At 46.1% G+C, this 27,467-nt stretch overlaps 1 protein-coding gene across 1 annotated transcript in view; it reads left to right on the plus strand.

The window, feature by feature from the left end:
• The first annotated feature begins 581 nt into the window (after positions 1–581).
• The window catches only part of ADCY5 (adenylate cyclase 5), a 202,530-nt gene continuing 175,644 nt past the window's right edge, over positions 582–27,467 (plus strand). The window contains exon 1 of the mRNA XM_063161762.1: positions 582–1,839. Coding sequence (XP_063017832.1) covers positions 838–1,839 — 1,002 coding nt within the window. The 5' untranslated portion in view covers positions 582–837. The remainder of the gene's footprint in view (positions 1,840–27,467) is intronic.

Genomic DNA, 27,467 nt, shown 5'->3' on the forward strand with positions numbered 1-27,467 from the left:
GGCAGCGCGGGGGAGGCAGCGCCGAGCCCCCGCCCCCGCTCGGGTTTTTTTGAATTTTTTTCTTTCCCCTTACCCTTCCGATTTTTCCGATTTGTCGGTTTTTCACCTCTCCCCCGGTGCCCGCGGGAGAGGCGCTGCGGCCGCCCGAAGGCACCGCGGCGTAGCGGGAGCGGCGGCCGGGTGCATGAGCGGCGCGGCTGCCGCCGGCCGTGCCTTACCGCCGGGGCTCCGCCGCTGGGAGGCGAGGCGAGCCGGGAGCGCCGCCGCAGCCCGGTCCGCCCCGGGCAGCCCCCCCGCCGCGCCCCTCGGGCAGGGGATGCTCCCGCCGCCGCCGGCTGCCGCATCCCTGCGAGCCTGAGCCTCCGCCCGCTCCCCGCCGACCGGCCCGCGGCGAAGCGCCCGCCCTGCGCCCGGCCCCGAGCGGCGGGGGCCGGGCGGGAGCGGTGCGGGCGCGCTGCGATGCGGCTCCCCCGCGGCGCCCCGAGCCCCTGCGGCCGCCGCGGCGCGGCTGAGGGCGAGCGGCCGTGAGCCGGGGCCGTCCCGGTGCCCGCGGTGCCGAGCGCGCTCGGCGGTGTCCAAGCGCCGGCGCCGGCGATGGGACTGCCCTGAGCGTCCCGCCGGGGACACCCCGGCTCTGGGGACGCCCGGCCGTTCCGGAGACTTTGGGGACGTTTGCGGGTTTTGCCTTTTTTCTTTCTCTCTCTCTTTTTTTTTTTTCCTTTTTTCCCCTTCATTTTTTTCTCCTTCCCCGCTGCCTTTTGGCGTTTTCTCGCGGCGGCTCGTCCCCTGCGCCTGTCCGGCGGTCATCCCCTCGCCCGCGGCCCCGCTCCTCAGGGCATGTCCCGGTCCAACAGCGTCAGCCCCCCGGGCTTCGGCGGTCCCGCGCCCTGGGCAGGCACGGAGCAGCACCGCTCAGCCTGGGGCGAGGCGGAGGCCCGGGCCAATGGCTACTCCTACCCGCCGCCTCCCAACAGGTCCTCGGGCAAGAAGGCCTCCCGCATGTCGAGCAGGTGGAGGAGCGAGGAAGACTACGAGCCCCGGAACCGCGGGGAGAGCGGCTGCAGGATGATGAGCTTTAGGTCCAAATCCGCCTGGCAGGAGCACGGTGACGACAGCCGACGTCACCGGTCCCGGCACCCGCCCGGCAGTGATTCCCCCGCTGCCCCCAACAATGCCAGCCCCCGGCAGCTGGGGGAGCAGGGGGAGGTACGGCCCCGCTCGGTGGAGTTGGGGCTGGACGAGAAACGCATCAAGGCCAAGATTGAGGAGCTGGAGGAAGAGGACGGGGACGAGGGGGACTCCGAGGCGGCCTTCTCCATGGGCAGTTGTTGCAGTAGCCTGCTGCAAATCTTCAGGTCCAAGAAGTTCCAGTCTGAGAAACTGGAACGTCTCTATCAGCGCTACTTCTTTCGGCTAAACCAGAGCAGCCTCACCATGCTTATGGCCGTGCTGGTGCTGGTCTGTGTGGTCATGCTGATCTTCCATGCCGCGCACGGCCGCTATGAGGTATCCTATGTCGTGGTGCTCTCCCTGGCCATCGTGCTGATGGTGGTGCTGTGCATGGTGTGCAACCGCAACAACTTCCACCAGGACCACATGTGGCTGGCGTGCTACTCTGTCATCCTGGTGATCCTGGCGGTGCAAGTGGTAGGGGTTCTGCTGGTGTGGCCCAGGAGCGCCTCCGAGGGCATCTGGTGGACCGTCTTCTTCATCTACAGCATCTACACGCTGCTGCCGGTGCGCATGAGAGCCGCGGTCATCAGCGGGGTGGTGCTCTCCGCTATCCACCTGGCCGTCTCCCTCAAGATCAACGCGGAGGATAAGTTCCTCCTGAAGCAGGTAGGCAAGCCCTGAATGGTTTGGATGTGTGCTCGGCATTGAAGGGTGAGGGAAGTGGGGTGCTCTGACTTCCACAGGCCTGCTTGGTGCTGGAAGGTTGGCAGGACTTTCAGCTGAACTCCTAGGTTACCTGCTGCTGGGTGGGATGGTGTGCAGGGCTAGCTTGTAATCTTGCTTTTTTCGTTGCTGTGGTGTTCCCTCGTTTTTGCTCCACGTTAAGGCTCTAAACATGCAAGAAGTGTGTGTCTTACTGGGTTCCCATGACGGCTGCTCCAGCACTGTCAGCCCTGCTGGTGCCCTTCAGTTGAATTCAATGTAAACAGCCCAGTGCCAAGCACACCTGTGGAACAGTATCCAAGCACGCTGCTGTTTTACTGAGAAAGGTGTAGAAAGTCTGGCTGTTTTGGTAAGGTAGAGGTTATCTTTGTGTGTCACTCCGGGTTCAGTGTTAGCACAGAGCTTAGGCATCTTAGGAGAGCGTGCTCCATGGGAATGTGGGGTAGGCTTTTGGTTTAGCAGGAAAGTGTTTTTCTCTGAGACGTGCTGGAAATCTCTATGGTGAAAAAGCCCAGAGTTCCTGTACAGGCAGGATAAAAAGTACCAAAAAAAGTATAAATGCAGGTTGTTATTTAGCTGTGGTATCATGTTTAACTGAAGCAGTTCAGTTCACGGGAACAATAAGACCATTATCAAATGCATTACAGTGCAATTTTTAATTACCATATCTGTATAAACAACAGCAGTACAAGGCGCCACTCTTCAAGTGAGGCAGGCAGCCTTGGGACTCGTGCTGTAAGCTTACCTCATGTAAAACATTGAAGCTGTGAGGCAGTTGTCATCCTTCTGATGTGCAGGACTCCGAGCAAGGATGAGCCTGTCACAGTCAGCCCTGACACTTGTGTGTTACCAAGGATTTGTTTATTAAAATCAGGTGTTTGGTCGTTTTACAGCCCTAACACCTAACACAAAATAAAGCCTCGTGTTCAGCGCCTGCTTTGAATCTGAGTTCACAGTTGTTTTGAGTTCCACCTATTGCAATGGCAAGAAAAGTTGTAGGACTTAATCAAAACCTCATCAGAATGAGGCTGTCGCTGTTTTGCTATACAAAATAGCCCATGAAATTACTCTCTTCTCCCCACAGCCTCGTTAAGCCTACTTGGAGAGTTTCTGGCTTTTTTCTTAGTTTGTTACAAATATTTTTATAAACTGTACGTGACATATTCTTCTTATGTTTGATATAAATGGCTTTTTGTGCATTTCCAGCAGAGCATACACTGTGAGTGGGACAGTTGGTGTTTTTCTGCTTGACTTGAAAAAGTTTGCTAATGGCCTCAGCTCTTCTCCGCTGGGGCTCTGGTCTCGCAAAGCCTCATGTGTGCTTTTTGCTTTATAAACGGAGACTGGTCCTGTTGAAATCAGTGTGTTTGGAGACTGCATCCTTACATGGCAAGGCAAATCCCGTCATGATTGCTGCTAGAAGATTTAGCAGTCTGTTATGAGCAGGGTTTGGAGCATACTAACAAATGAATAAAATATCATTGCATTGGAAAATGCTGGTAACTGTATTTTAGTAGGAAGGAGCCTAAACTACAAAGGCCAAATGATTGACTCCCTCAGTAGAAAATTTGGAACAATTTCAGCTCCCTCCCGTCCCAAATAGCAGGTTGTTTGTAAGAGGTTGGCTCGTGTGTGAATGTGCACTTGTCAAAGGTAGAAGCATGGGCAGTAGGTGATGGTGCAGCATGCACAAATCTGTGCATTGCACAGTTGCTTTTGCTTTCATAGTGATGCTGGGGTTTTCCTATGGTTTGGCAATAAATGTTCAGTTAACGAGGAATGTCCTAGGAGCACTTTTACTTTGTCTTCAAAGGGAGAGCATCTCTCCACACTGCCTGTTTATTTTTCCTACTTACACAGTGTCTATCTTGCTGTGGTCTGCACTGGCATAGCACGGGCTGGATCGGTGGGGCTGTACAAGGCCAAGCTCAGATTCCTTACACATTTGTGTACGAACACGAGCTGCTGTCTCTGGCTGACTGATAGAAAATCTGTTCTGCTGAGCACATTGCCTGACAGCTACTAACAGGCCGTCTTCACCGGGGCTGTATCTCGTTGCCGTGGAAATCAGTTGTGTTCAGCTCTGCCCCCCTAATGCACACAAACCCTGTTTTCCTCCTTCAAACTACCAGAGGCAAAGGCAGGTGAAGACCAGATAAGTCAAGAAGAGTGAGTTAAAATGTTTTCTCTGACTTCACTCTGGCAGTCACATCAGCCTGGGTTTTGTGGAGCAGGAGTGGATGTGAGTGCCTTTGTCACCAGATGGTACTTTACATCCAGCAGTCACAGAAGAAAGGCTGGTTAGGATGTATATCAGCTTTCCTCTCTTTTTCATGGCATTTTAAAGTGTAATGCTTAAGTAAATTTTACTTTGTTGGAGCTTTTTGCTTTAAATCCTCTCTGAATTGTTTCCAAACCAGGAGAAATCATACACTCTCGTTATGATCCACCGATGTTCAAGGCAGGGTGACTCTTGTGTTGACTCCTGAGCACTTTTATAGGGCTCTGGAGCCTGTTAAAAACTCCTCTTTCTCAAGAGAGAAGAATTCTTGGTAGTAGGTCCCTTTTGGGGGAAAGGCAGCTTGCTGTATTCCCTAGCTGAGGGTGCATGAGTTTATTGTCGGAATTATCTTCTCCTATCATTGCTGGATTTTTCTGTCCCCAAACTCTCTGCTCCAAGGCTATGCTAGTCAGACTTCATGGAAGGGTTAATGCAGTCTGCAGTTTCTGAATCCATAAAGTGACAGCAGCAAAAGTAGTTGTCACTGTTCAGTCTTAACCGAGCTGCTTTTTAAAATAATTCTTCTGGAATTACTGGATTTGGAAAATAGGCTCTGACTTGTCTTTGCTACTTGGAGGAGTCTGTCTTCCAAAAGAGAAAGCACCTCTGTCAAAAAGATGAGTATTGTTGGTACCTCCGTGAGTCTGATCAGCGAGAGGCGATGATACTGGCCTCTTGAATTGAACTTTGATTGGAATAAAGAAGTACTAATTATTGCCTTATATTAAAAAGTTATCCAGTGCTGAGGGAGGAAGGAAAAAGAAATCCCGTGTTTGGGAATTTACTTGTTTCCAAAGGCAGCATGCTGCTGGAAGCGAAACACAGTGAATAGCTGATGCTCCACCAACTACAAATTCTGACTGCTTAAAAGGGGGCTTTTCATTTTCCTGTGATCAGTTAGCGCTAGAGAAACTGGTTTTGGATTTACTGGGGAGGGGATGACTGTATTAGTCTTCAGGTTTATGTTCTTGTGTTATTCTGGGACAGATTACAAATATGTTTCACTGCATGGAAGTGTGTGGTCGTCTCTCTGCATGTAAGTGTATCTCTTTTCAGGCCACCTTTTCCATGTGTTGGCTCTGATGCACTTCCAGGCTCTGAAAACACGCTCAAACTCTAGAATTCACGCAAGCATTACTTTACATGTGAATGGGGCTTTCTAATACTTACCTGGGAAAGAAGTGTACTGTTTATCAGCAGTCTGCCTTGCATTCACAGCCGAGATAACAGTGAGATTTATTGCCAGTGCCTCAGAGCGAGCTGCCCAGCTGACCCACGGGCCTGTATGGGCACATGGGCAGAGGCTCAGCCCGTGGGCTGCAGATGCTTAACTGCAGTCATGTGAGGAGACAGCTGCCCTCAGCACTGAGAGTCTTGAGTAAGCACTGGCATTTTTGTAACACTATGGGCTAAGGGACAGGGAATTTCACAAGAGTTTATTGGACTCTGAATCAGACTTGAAAAGGGATGGGAATTGTGTGTGGGAGTGAGTGGGGGACCAGGAGTAGGGGATAAGAATGCCATATACAAACATCAAACAAGCCCGTGGACTGAGGTTAGATTTACTCCTGTTTTCCCATCCAAACCTGTTTTATTGTAACTTTCTGACGTTCATGTTCAAGGATACAGTTAAGTCTTTGTAGTTTATTAACTCAGTGCGAGTGGGTGACTGGTAAGGTACATGAAAAATAAATACCTTTTTTTTTTTGTCTTGTGTCAGTAACCTCATTGAAATAGAAACTGAAATGCAGTGATCTCCTTTCTCCCCAAATACTACTGCAAACCTGCTGCAAAGGTTCTCTGATAGCAAACTACCTCAGCACATGTCTTTGGTTTGTCTCTCTGATTCAGGACTCCTTGCTCGATCCTTTTCCATGTCTCCATCATAACAATGTTACATTAGTACCCCTCATCCTTCACTTCTGAGAAGTGTCTGTGTGTTGGCCTTTCTCTCTGTCAGTGCATGTTAAGGGTCGATGATTGATCTCTATCTGCATGGTGGCTCTCTTGAAAGTGTAACATTTCAGCATTTAACTGTTTCTCAGAAGATGTTGGTGCTATGAGAACAGTCTCTCTCCTCTTCATAAACAAACTCACTTCAGCAGGGCTAAAAACAATTCCTTACTGGAACAGCGAATTGACTCCAATCTTGTGGAGATCTCCTAGTGCCTCGTAGAGATGCTTTCCAGTTGGCAATTTGAATGGCATTCAGCAAGAAGTTAGTCACACGGTAGGAGAAGTACTGTGTGTTCCATCTCAGCCTCAGCATGCCTGCTACATGTGAGTGATGACTGATTTAGGGACAGGTTCTCAGCAGAGTGTTAATCAAGTCCTTGCACTGTGCTTTCATTGTCTCCAAGCAGCATTGTCTTTATTCATCAGGAAGGAGAGATGAACCACCTGGAATGCAGATGGATCTGTGTGTCAGCTCTCCTGTGGTTATGTGCTGCTTGTTTTACTTTTGTCCACTTGGAAAATAGGTTTGAGTAATGTTTGTATAGGATGGGATTTTTAAGGTGCTCAGCTACTGGGTGCCTCAAACAGCATTTAATGCCCTGTTCTGCATGAACATTGATATAATTGATATCAGTGGGGCTCTCGTGCAGGGAGAAGAGCTCTAGCACTGCTCACTACTGAAGAATCTGCCTGAGCAGCAGTTGCACCAAAGTTAGTGAAAATTGATTTGTGATCTTCTGTTCAAGGGAAAAAATGGCAACCTGAAATATTCAGTAACTGTTGCATTGCTAGTTGCCTCCCTAGGGTAATTCTGTAATAGAAGTAATTAAGTAAATCCCTGAGGTATTGTGTATCAATTTAGTCCTTTGTAAGAATATTGTCTTTATCTCTTGGGCATGTGTTGCTTGAGGTTTACAAAGGCATATCTGTTTTTCTTATCTCCTAAATTACCCTATGATTCTGCCACCTCCTAATCTACCCCCTTGCTTAATCCTCCTTCCCCCCACCATGAATTAGTTTAATATTTCACCGTAATGTTCACCAGTATCAAAACCTGTTAGTGTGATAGAGTGCTATGTGTCTAATTTCCCTGTGTTCCTGGATTCTTAATAGGTTTGCTGTCTTTATAAACTGACCTATTTGAGTAATTTCTCTCAGCCTTGTGGTCATAATCACACTTTTTATAACTGGCTTAGATCTTGGTGAATTCAAGACAAAACCTAATGGGGGTGATTGAAGTGCATGGCAAAAAGACTTGTTCTTCTAGGCACTTTTATGGCATGCTTGGAAAGGCAGGGTGTGCTAGTTCTGCTTATTTCTGGGGAGGTGAAGATACTTCAGAGCAACATCAGGATTCATGAAGGTACTGGAGGCAGAAGGACAAATTTCCTTGCCCTAATCTTAGAAAGCAGCCATTGACTTGTCCTTCAGTGTCCTGGGCACAATGGCTTAGTTTGACCCCTGCTCTCTGTCAGAGACCTGTCCAAGGCAGGACATCTTATTTATGAGGGCTTTTGTGATTAGCCCCATTCAGATGATTTATAAATCTGAGCAGCAGTGGATATAAAATGCTGATTATCCTGGTGCTAAAGGCTCGCTGGAGCTGGTTGTGCCCTCCTGGAGCCTGAATAGCCCAGTGCTTCCTAAATGCCCTTTTGCTCTGAGTCCACTGTGGTGTGGGCAGCGCTGCCAAGGTCTGGGCTGGAAGAGCACTGGGACTCAGCCCAGCTGGAATGTGAACTTTGGGCACCAGGCTGTTCTCCAAATGCATTCAATTTGTGTCTGATTAGCTAATCTTTCAGTCATGTACATGGCTCCCTCTCTGTCTTTTAAGAAAAGAGGAACAGTTGCTATCTTTTTAGCCATTGCAGTTGCTGGTGTAGTTACAGTCTTTCGGTAATAGCTGGTTTGGTCATCATGTTTTGGTACTACTGGACATTTACTCTCATTTTCTAATCAAGCTAAAAGAATTTTCCTTCTCTCCTGGTAGAAGATGCAATGAAAAATTCCCAGCAACACCTGAAGAACTGAGAGGTAAAAACCAAAATTATTTTGACAGTAGATTCTCTGTGTGTGGTCAAGTGATCCACCCTGTAGCTGGTAATGGCTTCTGAGAACCCATGCTCTGAAAAGCTCCTATCTTTCTCTTTTCTTCTTTTCCTTCTCATCTCTTTTCTTCCTCTTGTCTCATTTTACTTATTTTAAATTTTTTTCTGTTCTTTTTTCTTTTTCATTTTCTTGGGTTGCTTTTGTTTTTTTTGTTTTTTTTTTTTAATTTTTTGTTTGCTTGGCTTTTTTTTGTTTTTTGTTTGTTCATTCTTTTTCCCTGTGCAGGTGGGTATGGTTCAGAGAAAATACCCAGTTTTGTTTGAGGAGGTAGGAGACAGGGCTCCAGGTTTTACCAGCCTTGGGCAAGGTTTGTCCTCCCATCTGCTCTGTGTGTAGGGTTTACATGGCACCTTGCACAGGTAATCTGTGCCCAGAAGAGGTGGTGCTGAGGGAGCTGGAATGCACCAGCACCTCCCTGGAGCTGCTACATGATTTCATGATGTGCTGCATGTTGGTTTTTTATGGCCCAGAGGGGTAGGACAGTGACAGAGTGTGTGCAAGGAATGTGAAGATTTACAGCTTCTGGGAAATGGGTGGGGTTCCTGTCTAACTGCTGTGTGACTTTTTCATCTCCTGCAAGTCCTGTGTTTTGATGTGGGATAGGCTCGGTGTTAGTTCCTTCCCTCCCTCTGAAGTCTAGCCTAGTGATCTGAACTTGTGATATCTTTCATCCATGGGATGCTCTTTCTTCTTTTTGTTTTGACATTGGTGATACTTTTAAAAAAATATTATTTTTTTGTCTTTACCTGAGAGGTAACCCGCTGCTGCCAGAAACTTAATTTGATTCATTATTATGGAGTCCTTAGGCTAGGTAAAAACCCAAGGGGAAATCTCATGTGAATGAAAAAACACAACCCCAAAGATATTAAAAAGGATAATCTAGTTATGAGGGGGTGTGGGAAACAGACAAGAATTTTAATATTTGTCTCCTGAACTCCTAAATCTTCTCACCTTATCATAAGAAAGTTTGAAGTTTCTAGCACTTCATCAGGTCACACATAAAATGGCTGTCAGGCCAAGACAAGACTCAATGCTTTTTAGCACCTGCAGCTGGACCACTCCCAGTAAACTCTCTGTGATGTTTTATGATGGTGCTGACTCCTGCTGGTTTCATCACTGGCAGGGACAGCAATGGCAGCATTCAGCAGACCTGCAGCAGAATTTAGCACGAGAGGGTCTTGCTCTGGCACTCAGAGAAATGGACTGAACACATTTTAAAGCTCCCCCTTGCACTTCCAGTCTTGCTCTTGAACCTTTGAGAAGCTCTGTCCCGCCAGGAGCCTGGTGGGCAGACAAGCTTGTGAGCTACTTCAGCCAGACACGGATGGTTTTGCACCACAAAAATGATGTGTTTACAATTGTCAGGACCCCCCACAGCTGAAGAATTAATGGGCAGCACTGGCATCACCAAAGTACTGCTTCTGTTGCCAGGCTGGCCTCAATAATGCCTAGCAGGATTTTTGTTGCAGCACTCACTATAGAACGTTTCATTGTTTTGTCAGGCTTTGTTCTGCAAATAAAATATCATTGTGTTCTTTTTTCTCCGTATTTATATGACACTAATGTAATTGCCAGGTATCTTTATTCCCTTCCCCAGACATCAGGAACACAAATCATATTTGTGTATTTAAGATGTTATCAGGACTGTCTGTAGTGTGCATTGTATAGTCATCATTTGTGGCTTCTCCTACTTCATAGCAGCAGAAATAGCAGAAGAGAAGTCTATTTCAATGCATCCTCAATCCTGCCCTGATTTTGTTTATAATTCCTTTACCTAGACTGCTTCTTCTGCAGTTTGAGTGATGAGTTTCCAGATGAAACATTAAACTGCCTTTTCTTTTCATGAAAAGTTTTACACACCCATGTAATACCCTTCAAATTTTTTACTGTGAATTGGGTCTTTGTGGTATTGCCGTGTTTGGCTATCATCCTGTGTTTTCCTGGGAAACTTTGCTTTTGGGAGGTTGAGTTTTGGGAATTAAAGCTGCTCTTCAAATTCAATATACACATTCCACTAGTATCAGAGTGCATCTTTGCAGACAGTAAACAAAGAACTGTGCTGATGCAACACAGAGGGAATAGAAATAAAGAAAGGTTTGTGTTTTGTCTTTCTTTTCCCCCCAGACATTAGAAATTGATCTCTCAAACAGGCAACTTACGCAAACTGTTTATTCTTCAAATATGTTTGCAGCTTGTATAAGACATTCTGTCTCACTTCATAGTCAGAAGAAAAGGCTGTGACATTGCTTGCAAGAATCTGTCATAAAATGTTGCTGATGCAAACAGTTCCCTGGCTGTATCTTCCCTTCCAGAAAAAGCCTTGCCTCCTTCCCTTAACTCCCTGCTGTGGACTAAATGCTACAAGCACTGATCCCTTTGTCCCTCTCGCTCTGCAAACTGAGTTCTTAGAGCCAGCAATGTGGTAAGGGACTGCTCAAATCAGTATTTCTAAAAACAGTAGTTTGCTGGTCAGCCCACAGATGACAGAGCTCCTCAGACATGCTTGCTGAGTGATGAACTCTTTCCACTTGCTGGGAGGCACCCAATGGCAGCTTTCTGTCTGTGTTCTTGCTTTTAACGTGTGGGTATTCATGCACACAAATGGGGGGACCAAAGGACATGTTATTAATGAAGATGTTCCTTTTAAATGGGATTTCTCTTTTCTGGGCAGGTGGTTACTTTAATCTCATAGGGAGAGGAAGAAATGCTGTGCAGTGCTAAGGAAAGAGGAGGCTGTGCAGTGTGGTGGGAGAATGTGCAATCACAGTGTCAGTCTCACTCAGGCTGAAAGCTAAATGCAGTCTTTCAGGCCGCTGAACGTGAAGTAGGTTACTAGTGTGGGAACTGCTGGTGAGTGCTGAACTCTCTGGATCTTAAGGCCAGGATGGACTTCTGAGCTCATTTAACAGTACCCACTGAACAATTCTCCTACACTTTAAAATTTCTTCCATTCAATTAAAAAAAAAGGTTTAAGTGCTGAATTGCATAGTATCTGTCAGTTGAAAAAGCAATCTGCAGTGGTTTGTGAACTGAACCAATACTTATTTTTTCCTCTCTCCTCTTAGTAAGACAGGATTTTAATACCCTGTGATGGAACATATTGGGGATATTTCTCTGTTCAAGTTGGTGGCATCTACTTAAATATAACACAGATGGACGTGTTAGTTGTGAAGGGGTTCTGACATCATGCCCAGATTTTGTACCGGGTAATTACATTCCTGCCTTCTTAATTGATGTTGAATATTTTTCTTTGCTCTGTGTCTATTCTGGACTTTTTAGCAGCACACCACCAAATAGATGCTGTGCATATGGGTTTACTATCATATCTGAGAAATTTGCAAGGCTGTTGACAAGCCAAGAAAACGAGGGACTAGAGCTCAGGCTTTTATCTTCTTAGTCATGTCGGTGTGCTAGAACAAGTGCCAACTCCTTGATATGGCAGATGTACTGATAACTTTTGAAAGGTACAAACCCAGAAATGATATGATTGAAGGATACTTCCAGAGCTCAGCCATGCCATCCTGCTGCACCAAGACAAGACCAAGTCAGCCTAAACCATTTGTGGCAGTTACTGGTCACAGACCAGTCTAGAAAAACCCCTCCTTTGTGTATGTGCTCTTGGGGGTCACAGCAGCACTGATGTGCTTTCTGGTGTGTTTGTTCCCTTGGTGGGTGTTTTAGCAGAGCCCTGGGTAGGGGCAGACAGTAAAGAAGAGCTGTGTGTGACTAGAGCTCTCAGATGAAACTGGTGCTTCATTTCCTTGTCTCACCTGGCTTTGGTTCCCACCCCACCCAGAGCCTGCCGTTCTCTATTGTCACAAGCTGTGCATTTGGATGACATCTGGCACAGCTGGGTCTCATTCCTGACTGGAGCCTTCCTGGAAGCACTGCAGTACAAGCTGTAAGCTTGAAGGTTACACATCCTTTCACAGGTGACCTCCTTTTGGTGCCTGGCCCCTCTCAGCTGTGCTTAGGTAACTCCTTAGAACTCCAGGGACTCTTAAAAGTGTGTGCCTCTTGCACTGTGGTTGAAATGACTGTGAACAAATACTTAAGGAAGTATTTCCTGAAAATATTTTCATATCTCAAGAGAGAAAGTTAGGAAACTGCAATTTTGTTTTTGTTAGTTTGTTTTCCTTCTTCCCTAATGCAGGTAACGAGTATCTGGCTGTGTCATGACACTGAAGGTTTGTCCAAGGAATGATGTCTAGGAAAGGTAACACTGTGGATTAGTTAAACCACAATATAAAGCCCACTATACAGAAACTGTAGTCCACTGCTGAAACCACCTTACTTGTCTATTTTAGATGCAAATGGACCTAGTTAATTTAATTCACTTCCAGAGGGAATGCAAACTAAATAAAGTCATGCTTGTTAAAAGAAGTGTTCTCACAGGTTTAAATAATTTTCTTCAATTTATTTTGATGAACTTTTCTGAACAGACCAATCTTTACCATAATATCTTCAGGCTAAGGCTGTAGCTTATGTAAGTGAGGAGTACTTTATACTATTAGCTTAGTGCATTGCCCTTGTATGTCATTTTTTTTTAGAGATAGTGTGACTCTGTGCTATGTGCCTTCCCCCTTGGCAAGGGATGGGGCTGTTTGTGATAGGGACAGAGTCAAGAGAGGAGCTTATCTGTCATGTTTAGCCAGCCCTTGGCCCCATTTCCAAAGCTGCTTTTCAGGAGCCTGGTCATGAGTGTCCCTTCTGTGGCTGTTTCTGTGCAAGGGGTGACTGCTCACAACTCATCCTTCCCACAGAAATGATCTACTTTCAGAGCGTGGCCTCTTGCTTGGGGCTGAGACCAAACCTTTCCATTGCCAATTCCTCAGCAGCTGGGACCAGGACAAAATTCTGTATGCCTAAGATGCCAGGCTGCCACCTGGAATGCCACAGAAGTGGCAGGTGATGCTCTCTGTGTCTTTCAGAGAGAAGCTCCTTTGGTTTGCAGCAGCTCTCCTTCTGTTGAAGCCATTTGCAATGCTCCATACGCTATTGAGGCAGTGCCTTGCTGCCACATGAGCATATCTTGTGTGTCAAACCTCATGGGGAGATGCTGTGACAGCTCCCTGCCTGCCAAACCTCCTGCTGAAGCTTATTGGAGAAATATTGTGCTCCCTTCAAATGGGTGGCATTGTAACATTGGCTTGCTCATTGAAACAGCATTTGGGTCTGGGCAGAGTGAAAATGTTGATTTCCTTCGAGTAGAAGGGAAAAAACCCTGAAGGGTGCCTTCTGCACAAACAGTGGTCTTAGGCAGAGCTGCAATTTCCAGGACTGAGCCAACTAACTTTCAAATCTTAATGGCCATGATATTTACTTCTCCCTCTGCTATTCCCTGTCCCAATGAGATCTAAAGGAATCTTACCTCTCTTTGAACCATACCCTAAATCGTTGTTGCCTTGTTTAGTTTATTTTTAGCACAGCAAGAAATGAGTTGGAATCTAAATGCCTCCTGCCTATCACCAAAAATACCTTTTTCCCTCTGGCTGCTTGCAAAATGCCTTTAACTCCCCTCAGGGCTTTTCTGTATGAAGGGACAGCTGGTGTAGAACAATAGTGACTGATTTACACTGATCAATCCTCACATTACTGAGAGGCATCTGCCTTGTACGAGGCACCCTGCAGTGGATCAGACACGCTGGTGGAAGATGTGCCTGCAGTGCCTCCTGTCTCTCTCCTCAGCCTGACTTCTCTGTAGGTCCTGAGGAAAAAAACTGGGAAGAAATACTGCAAAAAGACTTTAGTAGTGAGAGGTGCATTTTCTCTTCTTCACTTATGTGGTAATGGATCACTGAGTCTGGTTTTCCAGGGTTTTTTAATTGTCTGTGCTTCAGCAGCAATTCCATTACTGCCAAACAGTCAAACTCAGTAACTGAAATGTTTTTTGCAGCCCAACTCACCCAAAGTTAGTTTAGCCCATATATTTGGACCAAAACAGTCTGGGAGGAGCACATGCACACCTGAGCAAGCAGCTCAGAGGGGTGGGTGTGCTCCAGTGAGAAAGGAGTGATAATGAGCTAGGAGCAAATGCAGCTGAGGGATGTTAAGGACATGTTACCATACTGATAGGGACGTTGTTGCTTTCAGACTTGGCTGAAGGGAAGGACATAAACCCCTTTTTTGTAGAATCATGAAGTGGTTGGGTGGAAAGGACCTTAAAGATCATCCAATTCCAACACCCCTGGCATGGACATCTCTAGACCAGGTCACTCAGACCCCCATCCATCCTGGCCTCAACACTTCTAGGGATGGGGCACCCACAGCTTGTCTGGACAATCTGTTCCACTATCTCACAATTCTGTTTTTTCCAGGAAACCCTTAACAAAACAGGAGAGAGGATGGCCAAGCATGATCTGCCCACCTGCTGCAGTCTTCCCTCTCTCTGTTTTTTCCTTGCTTTCACCTCCTCAGTGATGTAAACAGCCCCAGGAGAAGCCCTAGGCACTGCAGCTCTGTGTTCCTGCCACCAGTGCTTATTTTTCTGATGCACTTTACCTGTGCAGGTAACTAGCATGAGCCCTGACAGCCATCAGCTTTTACTGAGAGCAATCAAATAGTGTTGCTATTACTGAAAAAAGAAAAGACAGTCACAGAAGGTGGCTGCAGGATAGAATGGGCTGCTCCATTGCCCTGTCCTCCACAGTGACAGCAGGGAATGGTTTGTTTCTGTGGCTCTTACCTTCTCTTACTTTGATAAGAAGCTCCAAACTTTGTTAATGTTTTGAATATATCTGGTGGTCTGGTTGAAGTTTCCTTTTTGGTCTCTAAATAAGCTGCACTAGATAACTTTATGAAAAAACAAGACTGCACTGATTCCTTCCATTTTTATTTGGTACAAGTGGAATGTGTGGTGAGAGCATGATCCAACAAGTGCTACTTTGGAAGACTCACCTACTGCCTGGGATTCAAGTGCTGCCCAGTCCCTTGCACTTCATGTGAGGGCAATTAGTGCACGTGCATGGCAATTAGTGCTGCAAATGAAGTTGACACGGGTGTATTCTACCTCTTTAATGGCTTGCTTTTCTCCTCTGCCAAAAGAGCAACCAAGCAGTCTCAAAGGAACCTGCTGCCTTCTGATATTTAATTTGCTTCAGGCTTACATTGGCATCCTGCCTCTTTCTTCTGCCTGGCCCACCTGCCTGCTCTGCTAGCAGTGCTGCAGAGGAAATGATCCCTATTTCTGGCAAATCAGGCCATGACTTGCCCATGTGCTGCAGTTGGGCCTCACACACATCCAGCACCTTCTCTCCTGATGTGCTTTGTCACTGCTGGTTTCTGACCTCCTTTCAGCAGAGCATTGGGCTGGTTTCTGATGAGCTGCTCTGCAAGTGGCAGTGCCTGGCAAAGGAACCTGCTGGTGGGAAACTGCAGGCCAGTTCTTCTGTTCTCCATCTTCTTGAGCTAGATACCACAGTGATGGGGCCCTTCAAATATCTGTGATACCCAGTGTGTGCTTGTGAGCAATGATGGCTCTGGAGCGTATGCTGGAGTATAGATGGCATCAAGTGACTTGATGTGGTTCTTAACCAAAATTTTAACTGTTCCAGAATATTTTTTAAATGAAACCAAATAGGAAAAGTCTGGCAAAAAACCTTGCAGCTGAATACTCAATGATTATAGGAAAAGTAAGGGATTAAAATACTGGAAGAGACCTACTTGTCACTGAGAGCAGGAGGAGGGCATAGAAGTGTAGATGTTGCATGTTAAATCAATAATGAAGTTTTGGTGCAGGCCTCCCTGAATGGCTTTCCTCATTGCACCTTCCATGGATCACACCTCTAGGTTTGGTTTTGAACGCTTGAAAGGTCATACTTTTACAGTGTCTCCTCATAGGAAGCTGGAAGTTTAGGATTTATATTTTTGGGGTCAAATCTGGTTGTTTCCCCAGAAGCAGGACATGGATGGGAATATGTAGTAGCCAGCTTTGCTTTGAGTGGATGCTGTAGGCAAGAAGTTCAGCATTAGTCTCTGTGAAATTGTCTTAGAGAACCCATCCACTGGAGATAACACACTGGGTTAATGGTGCTACTTTGGGAGCCTTTTTTATGCACCACTGATTACTGAGACAGTTCAAATGTGGGTCAGTTTTTCTTTCTTTCTAAGTAGAGTTTGCACAGAGTAACATGCAAGTTGTTGCTTTCTAGAAAATGTGGGTCAAGTGCTGTTTTGCTGAGGAAATCAGGAGGTTTTTTTACTTAGCCAGCATTAATACTCAAGTGCTTCCTTACTTCCTTGCACCGAGGTCCTGGGCTGTTGTGCTGATGAGTAAAACACTTTCTGTACAGGAGTGTGCATTGAGCCATGATTTTGTGTCACCAGGAGCACTGGCTCGTGTGATTCACAGAGGAGCATGGAGTTCATGAAGGATGTGTGAGCCCTGGCATCCCAGCTGCCTTCAAAGCAGCTGCAAAATCCATGGAAAGCAGCTGCCCCAGGAGCACTGGTGGCTTTTGGGAGGAGCAGGGGCAGACAGACAGAAATTGTGTGGGACAGGACTGCATATTCCTCCTTGTGAAGTAATGAGCATGTGGAACAGACTGTGGTTGAGGAGGTTGTGGGGGGTGGAATATTAACCATGGTGAAATAATCCTGGAGGAGCACATTTATCCATGCTGGCACTTTGCACATGTGTCATGATGGAATTTTCAAAGAAGGCCCTAAACAAAACAGCTTTATGGAAGAACAAAACAGCATTGTCAGAAATGGCCAAGGAAGCTGTGCCAGCACCTCTTTCCATATCTGTGCTCTGAGCTGGTTCATGTTCTGGGGCTGTTGCATACACAAATGGGTGTTAGCATCTGCCTTGAAGGTGCAGAAAAGGGTGGCTGGGCTTTGTTTTCATTTAGCTATGTTTTCTAAAAGTTACTGCCTTTTTTTTGTTTTGTTTTCAGACCAGAATAACTTGTCCTAAGGGAACAGCGTATGTTATAGTGAGATTTTTTTTTTTTTTGCACAGATGTGTTTGTGAGCATTTCCTTGCTTTGCGCCTGGGAGGCTGCATTAGAGCCCTCTGCAGTGATCATGTGTCAAATCCAAGCTCAGCCCCTTGAGCCAGCAAAATCCCTCTCTGTGCTGGGCTGTTTGAAGAGTGTGATGAAGACTTGAGGTGGTCTGATCCTCCTGGATGAGCATGCACAGAGTTTGTCAGTCTTGATCATGGTGCCGGAAGAAAGTGGGTTGGGTTATGTTGTGCAGCATCTCATACTTGCCACGGTGAATTTATGGGACTGTTGGCTTGACCCATCTGCCTTGCAGTACAAAGGGAATGGTTATGGCTTCCTGAGGCCCTTGGTGTTCCAGCCTCAGTAATGAGGGAGCTTAGGAGAGCTCTGAGGAAGGAGTAAAACCTTCTTGCATCCCACTGGATTGGTTAAAATGTGAAATGAAGTTTCCAAAGCCATTCTTTCCTGTGGTGCCTTGGCTCTCAGCATGGTATGCCTGAGGCACCTGAAAGTTCCCAAGTGGGTCTTGTGAATTTAGACATCTAAAATCTTCCTAAAGAGCATTTTTCATTGACTAAACAGTGTGACTGCCTCCTCTTGCCTCTAGGCATTTCTACAGAATAAATAATGAGCTTGTGGGCTTCTGTATTTCCTACTGTTCAGTCCAACTTTTGAATGTAGCTGCACTTGAACAGGCATGAGCTGCCTGACCACTCCTGCATACCACAGCATGCTGATTACTGATGTGATCTGCAGTGGAAATTGGTGTGGCAGAGCAGAGAGGGTTCTCACAGTACCTTTGACTAAACTCTGAACAGCAGACTTCTGCTAGGAATTAAAGGAAATACAGTCAACTTTGAGGCTTGGTGTCTGTTTGGGTTTTTTACTCGTGGGAATGCAGCTTTAAATTTGAATGTGAGGGACCAAAAGGGATGAGGTTACTATTGGCAATTCTTTGTGTTGGACTGAAGAGGAAGGGCCTGGTCTGTGGTGTGCAGGTAAAGGGCAAGCACTGAGAGGTGCTAATGGCTTCCCTACAGATTCCTTGCTGAGCTCTGTGCTTGCAGTCCTGCCTGCCTGCTTTCCTCTGCTCCCCATCCCTTCCATGCCATCCATGGAAAGAGAAGGCAGTGGCAGCCCTCTCTTCTCTTCACTGCTGAGAAGTGAGATGTATGGGATGGTGGATTTGGGTCTGTGGGACCCTGGGAAGGGCCAAAATGGAAATGGGATGTAAAAGAGAGAATGTGTGTGAGGAGACAGTGAACACCTTGCTGAGATGGAGGAGGCTGGTGAGCCTGTATCCATACTGGCAAGGGCAACAGCCTGACAGAGAAACCAGGAGGATCAGTAGGATGCTGCATGGAGCTGAGGAGAGGCAGCTGTGAGATGTCATTTGGAGTTATTATTTTCAGAGTAAACTTGTCCTTTTGAAAGCAAGGATCAGTTATAATCTGGACTAGATCAAGCAATTTTTAAATTTTCTTCTCTCCCTTGAATAAAGGAAAACACTACAAAGAAGTTGCAATTAAAATGAATTGTGAAGTGCTCTCTGTTGCCTGCTGAGCAAAATCTCGTGAGCTAGCTGAATTAGCAGTCTGGTAGTGTTCTGTGTAGGATGCAGGGAAGTGCAGAGTCTTGGCTGTGGCCCCAAAATGGGCCAAGTGTGCCCAAGACCTGCTGCTCTCTTGGAAGGGCGCTGTGGGTTTATGGCAACAGGCTGAGTGGGTAATGATTGTTCAGTATTTTATGAAGGAGAATTCAAAGAAGAGGATGAAAGGAGGAGAGGACAAGGGGCTGAATGCAAGAAATACTCTGAAAATGAGACCCACAGTGTCTTGTGACAGATCTTATATTGGGACTAACACAGAGATTTCCTGGCGTGCACGTGCTTTTTTCACATGTGACTTCTCCATAACAAACATCTCTCAGCTGGGACTGACAATGGAAAAATTGTAGGAAACTTTCACTAAACAACTTGGTGGTAGGGCTACCTCCTGTTTTGAGCTTTTCTGTTTTAAAGGAACCATCTGCTGTATAAGTGTAAACACAGCAGGCTGCTAGCAAGCTCAGTCATCCCAGGCTCAGTATCCATCCAATGCACTCTGCTGGCACAGCCCCGTGCCCTGTCCTTGTGTTTCTGCCACCACCTCTTCTTCCAGGCTCTGAGCTGTGGGCTTGGACAGAGGTACCTTTGCAGATCAAGCCTTCCCACAGTGTGCTGCGATGTCCTCTTGCCCATGCAGAGTTTCCAGGAGCAGGAATAAGGGAGGCTGGAGTGTCACTGAGCCGCAGTCACGCTGATGTTCGTGTGGCCCTGGCAGTGAGTCAGCCCGGCAGCTGAGCAGGTGTACTGCAGTTCCTCTGTGCAGGCTGCTTCACAGTGTCTCACCATGTCAGAAAACCTTCAGGAGGTGAAGCAGAGTGCTCTGCAGAATACTTTCCCCTCTGCTTGCCCTTGTCCACCAGCATAGATCAGTGGTTATGTGCAGGAGAGTTACCTGGAGGGCATTCGATCTTGTGTTAAAGCAGATCCTGACCGTGGGGTCTTGAGCTCTTGCACAGGGTAGGCTTCACACAGCTTTCTTCCCATGCTTCTATTGAAATCGTGTTTTGCCTGTTCCTCTGGCAGAAGGAACATGTGGAGGCTGCCAGGGCTAGATGGAGGGAAAGAGCTGCTGAGGGTGAAGGAGTGACAGCTTGGTTCATTAAGACAGGGAACTCTGGTGGGGTCTGTTGGAGGCGGTGCTGGTCAGGGATGTGCCTACCAGATGTGATTTCTCCTCAGCAGAATAGAAATCTTCTGGTCTGGTTTAATGCACACTACGAGCCTGCACAGCCTGGCACAGCCACAAAAAGAAGCACTTGCTGTGGCAGAATAAATATTTTTGTGGCATGTGGAGACCCAAATCTGGGAACTGACTGGATCTGAAATTACCTGAGGAAGGGGGAGAAGGGTAGTTTGAGATGATACAAGGGAAGACATGACACATAGCGTGCTTATTAGTGCTTGTGTGGGTGAAATTGTGTTTGAATTCAGTGTGAGAGAAACTGGCCAGAACACAGCCCTTGAAGTGGTAATATATGATTTAATGCATCTAACTAATGGGATCTGACCTGGATTGCATGACAGCAAAAGAGGAGAAAGCAGGTAACACTTCCTCTGTTAACAGGTAGGCCAGATCATAGGGCTTGAGAGGGCCCAAGTTGTCATGCATGTCTTTAATTTAAGCTGCTCTCTAGCAACTATTTTAATTTATCAATTTCATCTTTGTTAAACTGATGAGGAAATTAATGCATGTTTATAGAGTCCATGCCACAACTGATATGAGGAGCAGCTGGTTAATGTTTAGCAAAGTCCTCCTGAAGATCAGGAGTGGTATACAAGTGCTGTTCTGACTGTACCATTACACTTGAAAGAAAAATACTGTTTTAAAGAATGCTTGTGTCCCCTTCATCATTGTCCTTACAGTCACCTTAAATTATCTATACCCATATATTCACCCATTGCCTGGCTAATAGAGAATTGCAGAAGCAGAGGCATGTATCCCTACAGCCTAAAGAGAGATGTGTGTCAGGTGAATGAAGCCCGGGGAGAGCCAAGCTAAGAAGCATGCAGAGCAAAGTGACTCAGATGGCAGAATGCCCCAAAGGAAGCTTTCAACAAGGGTGATTCATTAGCAGTCAAAGAGTCCTTTTTCTTTTCCTGCTCTGCTATATTTACATTTTGAAATGTGTGCACATCTCATGGAAACAGCCTTCCTAGTTAAAGTGTTGTTCTAAATGGGAGAAGAGTAGATTTTGTGCATTATGTTTGATAGGCTGTGAGGCTTGGAATACAAGCAAAGCTTTCTTTAGGGAGATCCTTGCATGTAGTCTGTAAGGTGTTACTAAAATCTTGTGCTGATAGCATTGCAGGGATTTGGGCTGTGATTTCAATCTGCCTAAAGAAGACACCCAAATCCCAGGCCTGGATTAGTGCAAAAAGGAGAGACCTTGAATTGTCAGGTAATCCACACACATTCTGGCTTTTTCAGAGTGTGCTAAAGCAGCATTATACCTGTGAATCTGTTTGCATCAAGAAATCCCTCTGAAACCAGGGTAAATGCCTTACCACGGGGATATTCATAGTTGTGTGAGCCACGTGAGCTACTGACACCCCCTCTCTGGTCCTGAAGGAGAGTGTGTGTCCAGCAGCATCCAAAGTGAGTGTGATTCCTGCGTGGCACTCCCAGCGGTGTGCTGTGTCATGATTGCAAGGCTCCTGCTGTTAATGTGTGAACAGGATGAGGTTTCCTGCATTGGTGTTGTGCTGGCAACAGCCGCCAGCTCCTGAATCAGTTAAAGCCAGGCACCATGTGGGCAGACTGGTAGCTGTGATTTACAGGGCTCTGCTGGATTAGAAAGCCTGTTGTCTATCAACACATTGTCCAGGCAGCACAATAGGGCAAGGTAAGCACTGGAAAAGCAAGGTCAAAGAGCTGACAATACCATATTGTGTTGTGTGACCCTGAGCAATGGTTTACATGCCTTGCTTCTGCTATTCTGAGTGAAACCAGAATAGTGCTTGCTTTTAGAAAAAATGCTTTATGTTCTGTGGGTGGAAAGTATTCTTCTGAGTGTGAAGTATTTCTGTTGTAGAAAGAGGTATTCTCCCTTTCCGTAGTTTCCCCATTCCCAGACCTGGTTTTTGGGGAGATCAGATGCACTGGTTCCTTTTGAAGATGAAAATCTCTTTGTAGGTGTTCTGTACTTCATTCATCGTGATCCATCTGGAAATGCATTTTAGAACAAACCATTTTGTTTGTGGCTTTGGCTGGATTTGCATTCTCCAAATAGCAGAGTGTGGTTTGGGCTTAATATGGGATGTATGGCCTCTTTGGCTTGGTTTCAGCACAGGTTGGGGAGAGCTTCTTTAGATTTGTAAGGCACTAGAAGAACACAAGGTATCTACAAGCAGAAGCTGACATGGCTGCTCACTTACAAGCAGCCTATATAACAGTGATATAATTTGGTGGTCTCTGGCAGCCAAAAAAAAAAAAAAAAGGAGAGTGCCTTGTAGAGGATCCTAGCAGATAAAAATTATTTGTAGTGAAGGATCAGTTACTGATTCAGGTTGCTCCCTGAAGTGGTTCAGTATTGGTACAGTGGATTGTCAGCCTTCACAGCACTGTTTTCTTGCTCCTGCTAGTTCATGACCTTTCTCCAAATTCATAAGCTGTGGCCCAGTCTGCCAGTCTGTATGGAAATGGCACATGTACCTGCCAGGTGAGCCAGCACCTTGTCTTTCTAGGCAACCTGGTGCCTAGAAGAATTGCAAGAATTTAAGCCTGTTAAGCCACAAACTCTCTTAGAAGATTGGGGTTTTTTGCCCTTTAATGGGACTGGACCAGATATTATTATTAACCTCTCCACCTACCTCCCAGCTAGCTTTCCACTGAGTGTCTGCATTTTTAGATTCTGTCTGTCTGCGGTCCAGCCCCAAGACAGTTAATTTTAATAAATAAATAATGACAAAAATAGTCTCTGAGGACTTGGCAGGCAGCAGGCCAGGGAATCTGGGCAAGTCGCCAGCAGCTCTTCCACTTGAAATCTGATGTTAGCTCAGACTGTGGCGCTCACATGGGTCTGCTCAGATTCTTTGGAAAGTGCTTTGCCTTCCCCACCTCGGATGGGAGCTGTGCCTGCTGCCCACTGCTGTGGGCTCCAGGGCTTTGCTGGGAGCAGGGGACTCAGCCCAGCAGTGGGGGGAACACGCAGCTGGGGGCAAAATGCTGCAGTGTCAGTGCTCCCCTGCACAAAGGCTGGGGCATCAACTCAGGCAAAGCTTTCCTAAGTGCCAAAACTGCAGAAAAGCCTCAGCTGGGTCGGCCACAAGATGCAAGGAAGGAGGAGGAAACCAGCCTCTGTGAGTTCTGGCACTTGCAGTGCCAACTGCTCAGTCTGCTCTGTCTGCTCTGGTGTTTCAGCCAAGGCTTCAATGGGCTCCTCTTTAATCCCCAGGGTGACTTAATCATTGTGTGATGCCCCACACCAATCTACAAGCTGTATCTTAGGATAGGAGCTGTCACACCTCATGCCCTTCATTTCCTATCATGCCATATATTCACAGCATATGGTACCAGGACCTGAAAGAAACCCATCTGAATCCTGGGCAGACAGTTACCTCTATCAAGAATGTCTGGGAAAGTATGTATCCAAGAAAGTGCATGCCCTCTGGTGAGAATTAGCCTGCCAGCAGGTGGGAAGGTTAGGAGTAAAAGAGTTTAGTTTTCCCCCTTGAAGGAGAAGTGAAGGGGTTTGGAAGAGCAGAGCTGTTTGGACATACCAGAACACAACAACCGGCACAGTTCCTGCACTATCATGCCTACAACAGAGAAGTCAAAAGTACAAATGCAAACTTGCGCCTTCTCAGCCAAGCCTGCCAGAAGCACTCCCCAAACCAGCCCTGCTTTTCTCAAGTTGGTTGAGAGCTATTTTAAACCCACCAAAACGTTCAGACTTGCTCCTCTGTAGGCATGTTCCTGAAAGAGTGTTCTCAGTAGGAACGGGTGGCAACCAGGTTTAACTCGAGCTCCCACGGACTTTAAAAATCCTCAGTGTGGGATAATCAAACATCCCCAGATAGGCACACACCTGCTGCACTGGTGTGGGCATGGAAATTCCAGCAAAGGCTGGTTTGGGGCATGGTATGTTTGTTTCACTGACAAGGCTGGGCACAGTATCTCCTTTTTTCCCCTTGGCTGTATTTTCTGTGTTAATAATGTTTGGCCTAGAAAACTGGCAAGGTGGCAAAGATAAATGCACTTTGCAGATTTCCTATTGTGCAAGGCAGTCCCTGGGGATGTGTCTGTCAGTGGTCTCCACTCCTGGAGCTGGGAGTGTAAAATAAAGTTGTTCACAGCTGGGGGGTGCTTGGCCAGCAGACTGAAGAAGGGGAGAACTATTCAAAGTACTTCTGCCTCCAAAACCAGGGACAGTCTCAAGTGATACAGGATAATGAGGGAGAGGTAATCCCTTTGAATATCTGAGATGTCTCCTGGATTTTGGGCCATCTAGGGGTGCACATTGTTTCTGAGGGAGGCAGTGTGGTAAATTACCATGACACCAACTCACTTTTCCAAGGCTCTGGCTGCAGGAACACAGGATGAGGGCTTGTACAGCTATGATGGGTCAAAGGACCTGTAGATGAGGGACACTGAGAACATCCATGGAAAATTCAGCACAGACTAGGATTACAGTCCTATTTATTTGTAGGTTTATTTTTTTCCCCTAACCATGCTTTGGGAAACCCATCATGCCTACTTTCATTAATTCAGCCACTGTTTTTATAAAAGCCTGCAGTGAACTCTGGGTGAAACTTCAGGGCTTGATTTTTCTAAGGGAAACGAATCACCCTGAAGCAGCCTTTAAGATTCAGCAATCTTAAGTCATGTGGGGAAAAGCTGGTAAGCACAAGGCCTCTGGGATGCCTATAGTGTCAGCTACCAGATTTAGGGAGGGAATTTGCTCTGGAAGCGCCATTCCTGTGAGGAGAAGATGCAGAGAGAAAATCAATGGCTTTAGCTGCATCCCTGGAGTCTGTCAGTTCTTGGGAACTCCATACTCCTTTGCAGGGTGATAAGGGCCCTTGTTAAATGCTCTTCTAGAGGGAGAGTTCTCAGTTTCTGTGGCAAAACTGAAGTGACAAGACAGGGCTCTATCTTCTCCCCTGGCACCAGATGTGCATACTACATCAGTGGAACAGTGAGATGATCTTCAGGGTTTCAGCACAGCATTGATGGCATGAGAAAATTGCAAGGAGCAAGCCCAGACAGCTCAGAGCTCTGACTGGGTCTCGTCTCAGGGAGTCCTGTTCCACAGTCAAAAATTCCTTCTTGGTCTGTAGCATTATTGGACTGATTTGTCTTATTTGTCATGGAAATACATTAGGTTGAATAACTCTGGTCATGGCCTGTGATCCTTCATAACCTGGAAGGTAATGGATTTCCTTTGGTTTATCAGACATCATAGAGGAAATATGTAAATACAAATTCTCAGAAGGCTGAAGTACTTTTTGTAACTGTATGCTGTAGCAGCTCATCTGGTATTAATGTGGACACAGGACAATCCTGCATTAAGACAGCCTGGTTCATCTCAGTTATTTAATAGTTAAATACTCACATCCTGCTGCAGTGACTGCTTAACTTAATAGTTCGTTGACTTTGGAGGGTCTGGGATAATGCTGATAATATCTACTTACAGCTTCTATCCCCTGCATAGTTGGAATGAAATGCTTTGTGTAGGTGTGGGAAGAAGGACTGGGTGAAATTTAATACCCAAACATATAAGGCAATTATGGAAGTGGGAATCATAAGAATAGTTTTGCTGAGTCTGTGAAGTCTATCTTGTCTATAAGATACTCTATTCTAGGAAAGGATGGAGAGGAGCTCTGCCAGGTCAGCATGCAGGGTGGTGACTCTGAGATCAGCAGACTGTCAAGCTGAAGACAAAGCAGGCAAAATAATTACATCTTGGCAAACAAGTGTAATTAGGAAAAAAAGGCCATGGCTTAGATGGCTGAGCACCCCTCCCCCTGCCATGCTTTTGGATGGTGCTCCTTGGAGATTTCCACAGAGCAGCCCCCACTTGAGTTATCCCTTTACAAGGAGGTGCTTGGGAGAAGACAAAAAGTGAACAGCTTGTTCTGACTTAAGCTCCCCATGCTCAGGGAAGCACAGCAGAGCTCACAGCAGTGGTGAAGGGCCAGTTAGTTACTGAGATAACCCATCAAAACCAGTGCTGTGCTCTGGGCTCCTTTGCTGTTTCAGAAATGGTGGTGGTCAGCTACTTGTGCTGCCACCTTCACCAAGCCTCATCATTGCTGCCAAGAAACAAACTTCAGAGTCTTTGGCAAAGACTTTTCAGCTGTGACCAACAGCAACTGTGCATTTACATTGACAGATCATATGTTATTTTCTTGGTGAAGTTGTGGCCACTTTCTCTCTTGATTCAGATAACATTTTGTCTTACTTCTCTACTCTTTTTACCAACCTTCCATCCAAGAGACTGGTCAGTTCTTTCAGCCTCTGTCTCTTTGCAAAGTCATTGATGCATACAGGGAGAAGAGATTGTGTTTGCTGTGTTCCATCACTATTTATTGTGTCCAGTAGCTTAGACTGCCTCCCTGTATCCAGAACTTTTTGGTTAGTGTTCATCACCTCTGCTTTCATTGCCAGTTTTCCCTGGTTGTGTCTTTCCTGTCTAGTGTGTCACCCTGATCCCTCTAGCCACCAACTTCTTGGATTCACCTCTCTTGACTCTCCTCTCTTGACACTCTCTCTCTCTCTAAACTATCTTCTAAATGTCCACAGGAGTAGGGAAGATGCTGGAGGTTTCAGACAAATAGTTGTGGTTTGCAGGCTCAGAAGGAGAGCTGTGTCTTACAGTGGGCAGGAATATGGGACAAAGCTCTGATTCCTGTGCTGGCTGTCACTAAACCTCTGATTTGCAATGGATGCATCATTGCTGACTGATGTCTCATCTGTAAAATGAGAAAAAACTGTACAACACTTTTCCTACTAGTAGTGAGTCCTACAGTATTTGGGGAAAGTCTGTTTTATCCCCTGGAATGCTGGCAGCAGTGCTAATGGTCTTGTTGAGCTTAGAAAAGCATGGACTTTGAAAAACATAAAATATTGGCATCATGTAAAAGGCAGCTAGACTGCTGCAGCAGCTGAGCGTAGATCCTGGCAGTAGATTCCTGAATTAATGATATTGTACTAGTGAAATAATCTCAGAGAGTTTCTGAGAATCTCTGAAGATGTGCTTGAATGTTGCAATTAAAGCTGTTTACCTTTCATTTACTTGTTTAAGTTGTGTGAAACATGAAAGAGCGTGTCTCTTACCTTTAGCTATGGGGTAATGTTTAAATGTTTAAAAATAAAGTAGCTTTAAAAAATCATGTTGAGGTAAACAAAAAAAAAAAAAAAAAGTTCCAGTAATCTATTGCTGGTTTGTCTTTGTGTCAAATTTGCTGTTGTTTTAAATTCAACTTGCCTCCCAAATTTTTACCATTTTGGCTCTCTGTTAAATGTTTCCTTCTCAATTCATCTTCCCATTGTGCAATGAGTTGGGAAGTCCATGCTCCAAAGGAGTATGCTGCACAATGTTTCCATCTTGTGCCAGTGCTCATAATTGAATATTCGCGGTAGTGTTCGCTTTTCCAGAGAAATGAGATTCATTTTGTAACCTAACCCTTGCATGAGAATTTCCTAAAAATACTTTTTTATGAGCATTGT

The sequence above is a fragment of the Melospiza melodia genome, chromosome 8 (assembly GCF_035770615.1).
Source record: "Melospiza melodia melodia isolate bMelMel2 chromosome 8, bMelMel2.pri, whole genome shotgun sequence".
Taxonomy (NCBI): domain Eukaryota; kingdom Metazoa; phylum Chordata; class Aves; order Passeriformes; family Passerellidae; genus Melospiza; species Melospiza melodia.